Raw genomic sequence first — 7,763 nt, 5'->3', positions numbered from 1 at the left:
GGTAGCTGTCATCCCTGCAGATGAAGTAGCTCCAGGTGTGTCTGAAAGTGAACAGACAATGCTGGCAATGCCTGTGAGACCCCCTCCACCACCACCTTCAACTGCTTTCAGTGAACAGGCAAAAAAGGTAGAGAAACGAAACTCTTGCTTGGCCACAGCTAATGCTAAAGATCTCTATGATATTTTCTACAGTAGTGGTGGAAAAGGTTCAGCTGACAGCAAGCTTGCAAGTTCTGCACTTCCAAATGGAGAAAGCTCTAACCTAACAAAACCTGCAGACTTAGCTGCAAACCCTAAAACAAATAGTAGCTCGTCCTCCTTGAAAGAGGATTCTCAGAATGCAGCTGCTGAAGTTAGTCAAGTCCATTTAGCTGAGAGAAGCTCAGAACTGGAGAAAACTGATATTCAGGAGACTTTAATACTTCATACTGAGATGAGCCCTGACATTGAAAATGGTATTCAGAAAGACATAGGTAAAAAATTTCAAACTCCTCTTTCAGCAGATGTTCGGACTAAATTGAAAGAAGATTCCTCACAGTGTAATAATCAAGTAACAGGGAGTTGGGTTCTTGGTGAGAATCAGGCTGAAATTAACAAGAAACCACTTCAGCCTCAGCTGTCGGAAATGTCGGTCACAGAATTGCCAGAAACAAAAAATGCTTCTGGTATCCAGATGCCTGCAAAAATTGGACTCGTGGATATAGGAAGTGGAGAGCAGGTAGGCAGTCAGGAATTCTGTGATCTAGAGAAAACAGAGGTCCAAGAGAAAGTTGGACAGGAAGATGCAAATAAAACTGCTGTTACTATCACAAACGTTCCTGGTACCTTGGAGAAAAGTGCAGAGGTGAAAGACTGGGAGGTAAAAGCAGTAAAGCCTGAACTTAGGTTACAGTCAAAGGCTTTGTTACCTGAAACACAAAATGAAATAAAAAATTTGGGAACTTCACGTTTGCTAGAGGAAAAATTAAGTGTTAATTGTAGAACTCACTCAGAAACTGATAGGCCAGACTTGCTCTGTGATTCTCAAAACATTTCAAAAGAAAAAGCTTTAGTAGCAGAAATGACAGAGCAGAATTCTATTGGTGCCTCCTTAAAAGATGTAAAACTGAAAAGTGTAGCTTTGGAAGTGTCTCAGCCAGGAGTCCTTGGCAAGACTCCCCAGATTTCAGAAACCCAAAATAAGATTTCAGAATTGACAAGAAGTCCTAGTGGATGGGACATTTCCAGAACTAGTAATGGAGAAGAACAGGTCATCACAACCTGTTCCTGTTCTGAAAGTGGTGGGGATCTGTCAAATACTCCAAATGTAGAAATAAAAACTGGTTCCAGTGAAGTTAATGCTTCAGAATTGACAGAGGTACGGCCAGACACATGTCTTGCCAACACAGAAACTAGAAGAAGTATATTAGAAGCTCAAGAAAAAGTTCAACCTGAACCTTCAGGCCATGCAGTATTAGCTAACCAAACCCAAAGGCAGGGAGTTGCATGGTTAGTCAATGCGTGTTCTGCGAACATTGTTGAACTCAGATCCAGCGTAGAGTTAGTAGTTGAAGTTGAAAAAAAGTCGTTAGGACACACTGGATCTGATGTAACATTAGATAATGTTTTTATCAAGAGAGATGCAAAACAAGTAGGGACTGGAGGCTTTTCTAGGACTTGCTCTCATCTTGTCCAAGAGTCAGTAGTTGCTTTATCAGCAGATTTCCATAGGGAGCATCTTTCAGAAGAAGCTGTCTGCTCCCCAGAAACAAAGCCTGAGGTCATAAGAACCTCAGCATCCAGTGACTTTGATCTGAATACCACTCACTCAGAATTGAACACTGAGCAGGCTGAAAATCAATCTGGAAATGTTTGTGTGCATAACAAGAAAGTTTTTTTGCCATCAGAAGATGTGAAACACAATGAGACTTCCTCCCAGAAAGCAGAGCTTGAGTTCAAAAGCGCTGATTTCAGTTTGGGAGATACTAAGGTAAAACATGAATGCTTCAGCATCGTTACAACACGACTTTTAAATGAGAATACAGAAGAAGTCTCAAAACTAGAAACTATTGCATCCATTAGGCTGGATTCCAGTAGACTTAAGAAGCTGGGCATTGAAAAAACAGTGGATGAAACAGAGATTACTGATTTTGCTACATTGACTTCTGGTAGTCGGGAAGATAAATTTTGCACACAGATTTCTCAGACAGCTGTGTCGCAGCTTGGATTGCAGTCCTCAAACAGTGACACTACAGACGTGGTCATGCCAGTTCTAGAAATGCAGGGCGTGTCTCCCACGTCTGAGATCCCTTTGCAAGTGGAGGAGAGCAAAGGTGGTGCTGTTGAAATGCCGTCACTGAGTTGTGACAGGGGCAGCACAGAAAGTCAGGCTTCTGGGTACGTGGAAACTTTCCATCCTGGGCTCAAAGCAGCACATGGAAAAGAGCGTGGCTCAGGAGGCAAGGGAGTGTGCATCATCCAGAGCAAGACAACTGAGCAAACAGAAACTGCTGACAGTAGTTTGGAAGCTACAACAAATTCAGGAATTGCTGAAAGCTTAGCAGAAAGCCCAGTGGGTTGAAGTGAACCCAGCCAGTCCCAATATTTGAGGAGCCAGAGCTGGGATTATGTATATGTTTTTTGTTTGGGTTTTTTTTGTTCCAGTTGAGGGTTTTGGGTGTATTTTGCATCCTGTGTTAGGACCTGACTAAAGTGAAACATCATCGGAAACCAGACACATGCTTTATTCTGTATATAACTGTGTAAATTGTTTTTTCATGTGAATTTTTTTGCCAATTTCTTTTCTACACTCTGCTATTAAAATGGAATCTCTCGTTTATAATGCCTGCGTCTTTGTTGTTTATTTTGGGGGCTTTTATGCTTTGACCATTCTTGGATGATTTCCAGCTCACCCCGTTTGTGTCAGTAGCACCATGAGTGCACTGGGACAAGCTCAAGAACAGCAATTTAGAACTTGAGGAAATGGAGACTTGCAGAAGAGCTAAACCAGAAAATTTATTTAAACTGTAGTGCATGGTTTTGTTTACTTTCATTGTTTGAAAGGCAAGAATGTGATTAGAGTTGATTTTTTTGTTTGTTTGTTTATCTGTCTCTGTGATTTGTAATTACTGTTGTATTACATCTGTACTTAAGCTGTTTAATTGTATTGTATAAGCACATGTATGGATGCCACATCACTAAGCAAGGGGAGAAAATCTGTCCGACTGGCTTTTGGAGAAGAAGACTAATCGGTAAGGCTCTGTGGCCTGACACCTGGACCAGACATATTGAGGTCACTTACATGATTTGAAATGGGCTTTCTTTCATTGTATTGTGATCCAGTAACTATTTGTGTTAAATTGTTTAGCAGCTGACCAGCTCTGAAGAAGCAGAAGAACAGAACCCTGGTGTCAGGAATTGGACTCGCTTCATGTGATACAGACACATGCATGCCTACCCTGAATGGTCCTTGAGCTATCGAAAGCTCTAGTGTGATGGTTCTCGTTTGTATAGCTTGTTAAAGACTAAAGTATTAAATGTGATTACTTGGATAAATATAACATTTTTATTTGTAAATTGTTTAAAAAATAAACATATGGTGGTCAAAAAGACTTTCTTCTTGATTTTTTTTTAACTCGAGGAAAGTGTTTTGTTTCAATTAGTCTCTAACTCCTGTAGTAGCTGATAAAATTGAGAAACTGTAGACGATGAAGACATTCAACAGTTAGCCTGCTCAGTAAAAAACTGATTTATTCCCAACTGAAGTAAATGGAAGAACTACTGTCAACTCATCAATGAAAGTTTGTTTGAATTCCTGAGCCCTATGTGAAGCTCAGTGTGGGGGGTTGGGGGCAGAACCCGAGCAGAGTTCTCATTTCTGTAATCACTACCAGCATGTGGACCTCCAGAGGGGAAAAAAAAAAATCACCATTTTTCTTCTGTTTCCATGACTGTATGGAGAAGGTATGAAACATTTTTTAGAGTCATTGTGGTGGTTTTCATATTAGAAATGTAAGCTATTTAAGCTGAATTTGGAAATGTAGCATAAATGGTCAAGTCACCAAAAAAAAGGTAATTGAAAAGAGAAGAGGGTTTTGAGAAAGGCTCTTTGAGGTGTTTTGATGACATTAAGCAGTTACTGCATTGAATATAAGAAATCTTTGTTAGTATCATTGCCCTACTTTCTTCAAATAACCATTTGCTGTCAAAACCAAAGAAAGGTTTGACATGCTTTGATACTTTTAAAATGGAGTTGGGTGATGAATAGAGATTGCTTAAATCCTGGTTTATAAAAAAGTCCTTTGTAGTTGTTTCTCAGTTTTCTTTTGTAAATTTTTTTTTTTAATTATATATCTGAGTTTATTTGTTGACATTTGACAGATGAATTTTTTTCCCCCCGTTTTCTCTCCAATTTCTTCAGTTAAGTGCCTGGTGCTTTGTAAATCCGCAGAGGAAGAGGGGGACTGATTTTCTGGGCTGCTTTCTACTGAGGGATGTCATTGCAGGGAAAGGAGATACTAAAGGGAAGGGTGAATTTTTGCACACTTCTGCATTTTAGATGGTGCTGTTTTGGAATATAGACATGCTTTGTAGTTAGTTTCCTTTTGCAGATTGGTTTTCATGAAGGTCTTGGTGTATGCAATGGCAAACAGAATCATTTGGACAATCATCTTCTTCGGACAACTTTATTCACTGCTGTGTTACCTGTGTGGAACATACTCTTGATTAACTTTATTTTGGGGGAAAGAACATAAATATAAATCAAATATCCTTTTTATCTGCTCTCCTACAGTTGCTTCTACAGTAATGGTGGTGGTCAGTGCAGAACCTGCCTGGCCATGAATGGAGAGCAGCTAGCACCAAGAGAAAGCACGAGCTTTGCAAATGAGAAACTGAGAATTGTTACCCCATATTTGTCTTCAGCTTTGCAGAAGCTGAACCTTCCTGTGGTACAAATTAAATAGTACTTCCCTTCGTGCCCTTTCGTCAAATAATCGTTCTTCTATCCCTGAGTGGAGTAGGACTCTCTGTTTCACACAGAAGAAAGATTAATTTGGTATTTTGAGGTAGGAGTAAAATGTACTCCTGGAACCGCTAGAATGAACAAGAACAAAACGGATGATGTAGATGATGACATCTGGGCAGGCTGGCAGACACAGGCTTTAACACTGTCTTGCAATTTCATGAAATTACGCATTTTATTTATTTATTTTTCTTTTTTCCCTTTTTTTTTTTTTGTTTTTGTTTTTGCTGTGGTTTCCAGAGGCATGCAGTAAATGGTTTATCCACTGTACTGGTCCCCTGTGCTGGCAGAGCTGTAGCATAGTGCACTGACTGGGAAGCCTTAAGTTCTAGGCTGGCCTTGGACTCTTGACTCCAGATCCTCATGAGGAGGGGTGAGTTAATGGAGGGGATTTGCTTGTGTGTTTGAATGGTGCAATACAGCATTACCTCTCCGTCCTGACCTAGTTCTTGAAAAGCTGCATAAGGAGTTGCCTTTCTCCTGATTTTTAGATAGCTGCTGATAGGGAGGAAATAAGCCTAGTTTGAATGTATGTTTATGCTACTTCGAAGCAGGCACAAATAACTAATGAACTCAAAAGACAATGGATTAACACTAAGCCTTCATTTGATGCTGCAGCCTTTGGCTTGCCATGATGGAGGCTTGCAGAAAGGCCTTTCTCTTGGATGACGTTTATTGCAAAACCAAGCTTTATGAAGAGGCAGTGTAAGAAGAGCCATGGAAAAGCTGCTGGCATTCTGTCAGTCTGTTGTAAGTCCAGGGGTTAATACTTAATACTTCTTTCAGTTTCTTTTAACATCTGTGGCTGCATTTGAAAAGGAGAAGCAGCCTTAAAATGTTTAAATGCAAAAGTAATGTTTTAGACAGAATCCAGTAAATATTTTTCCTGGTGTAGTCTCTTGGGCAGGTAAATCTTGCTTTTCCAGCTTGCTGGAATCTTGTCTTTGACTAAGTTTTAACTAAACAGCAGATAGGCATTTGGGGAGATTGTTTCTTTGTTTGTTTTGGACTTGTAAATGGTATGTGAGCAGGGAAGAAATGTATCAACCAGCATTCTGTTACTAATTTTTTCCAAATGCATTTGTGTCTTGGTGGTAAAAAGTACAAGTAGTACATTAAGGTACGAGGTCTCTGCCATTTCTTAATTCTTGACAAAGGTGGAAATAAATGCCTAATTCTTAGCTAAGAGAGGCTGCACCAAGATCTTAAATTTTGCCCATGGAAACAGATAGTAGGAAGAGTGGGCAAAGACAAGATTATTTTTTTAGCCTGGTAAACCCCAAACGGTTTTCAGAAACAGCAAGTGAAAGTAAGTGATGATTTCAGGGGTATCTTAAAAAAACCAACTCCACAACCATCCACCAAACTATTGTATCCCAAAGCATGATAAAACTATATTTTGTTAGTGCAAAGAGCAAGAGAAATTGCAGGAGACAGGTTTTTATGTGGCATTTGATATAATATAGTGTTGGTTTATTACTCTCTCAGAATATTACAGAAAGGTAAAGGGAGCAAAATCATTCTCTGAGACAGAATTTAGTCCTGTTCTGCCTGCTCCACAGAGTAACTGCAAACAGGCTATGTGCCACCACTGTGGGAGTATAAAGCAGCCATAAAATTGATTTTACTTTACTCCTCTGCCTCTGTCTAACATGAAGAAGGAGAGAGATCAAGGTTATGGTTGCTAGACCATCCTTTCTCTTAGCTATTTTCAGCCAGTGTGGATGTATTCTTGGCTATAACCAACTTGAGCAAAATAACAACTGCAACTGCAGACTTATATTCTGCCTTAGAGCAGAAACCCGAGGCTCCATATTTAGTATGAGTTTCTGGATTTTGTTTTGCAATCCCACCTCCACCTCTTCTTGGGCTGTCTTGTTGCTTGCAGTGAGAAGGCTGATCACCATATGCTAGCAGTTCTAGGCTCTGGTAAAACGAGTCAAACTGCTGTAATAATGAAGCTGTACAGCAGCTGGGGTGCAGAGAGCAGAGCCATCAGAATTGCTCAGGTGGGTGGTGGAGAACAGTTGAGTAGCTGCAGCAGATAAAAACCTGTATCAGAGCTGCTTTGAGGAAAGCAATGTTCTCTTTTACCAATAGGCTGACTGAAGAATCTTCATTTTACAGACAGGAAAGCACACATACAAGGTAATGTTTTCTAATTCTTAATCAAATACAATTTTTCTTCAAGAAACTGCTTTTGTTGGGGAGCTTTAGCCAGAACCTAAGCAACACTGAAATTAGAACCAATCACTTGGATTACTACACTAATTTGTTTACAAACTTTAGATGAATGTAGAAAAAAAATAACGCTTTAGGAGCTATGGTAGCTGTGAAGAATATGAAAAGCCCTGTAATGGCTATCTGGTAAATAAATGATAGGGATGGTCCTCACATCAGTACTCACATTAGGCTGTGTCCACCTCCTGCCAGGTACGAAAAAAACAGAAATTAAAGGTAAATGCCAAATAATTAGATGAGAGAAGGACTCATGTAGCTATGCACCTAAAAGATGGGTATTTAGAAATGCTTGCTTAGTGGGGGGAAAAAAACCCAAAAAGTTCACTACCAAAGAAGTATCAGTCACTGCTTTTTTTTCATAAGAACTGAAGGCTTAATGCAATTAAACCCATTTAATATGATACTTTCCAGGTACTGATTAAACTTCATGTTCTCTGCCAGTTATTTTCACAGATTATAATGCTTTACCAAGTGTATGAGAGAGGTTCAAAACCAGTATATCTTGATTGTGTCTCTAGCC

At 39.7% G+C, this 7,763-nt stretch overlaps 1 protein-coding gene across 1 annotated transcript in view; it reads left to right on the top strand.

The window, feature by feature from the left end:
- ZNF318 (zinc finger protein 318) overlaps positions 1-2,560 on the top strand; it is a 22,740-nt gene extending 20,180 nt beyond the window's left edge. The window contains 1 exon segment of the mRNA XM_029083952.1: positions 1-2,560. This exon segment is cut by the window's left edge and continues 36 nt beyond it. Within this exon segment, the coding sequence (XP_028939785.1) occupies positions 1-2,560 (2,560 nt within the window).
- The last annotated feature ends 5,203 nt before the right edge of the window (positions 2,561-7,763 follow it).

Source organism: Antrostomus carolinensis, unplaced genomic scaffold (genome assembly GCF_000700745.2).
Source record: "Antrostomus carolinensis isolate BGI_N321 unplaced genomic scaffold, ASM70074v2 scaffold30222, whole genome shotgun sequence".
NCBI classification, from domain to species: Eukaryota; Metazoa; Chordata; class Aves; order Caprimulgiformes; family Caprimulgidae; genus Antrostomus; species Antrostomus carolinensis.
The sequence above is the reverse complement of the archived record's forward strand: the minus strand, read 5'-3'. Positions and strand labels throughout refer to the sequence as shown.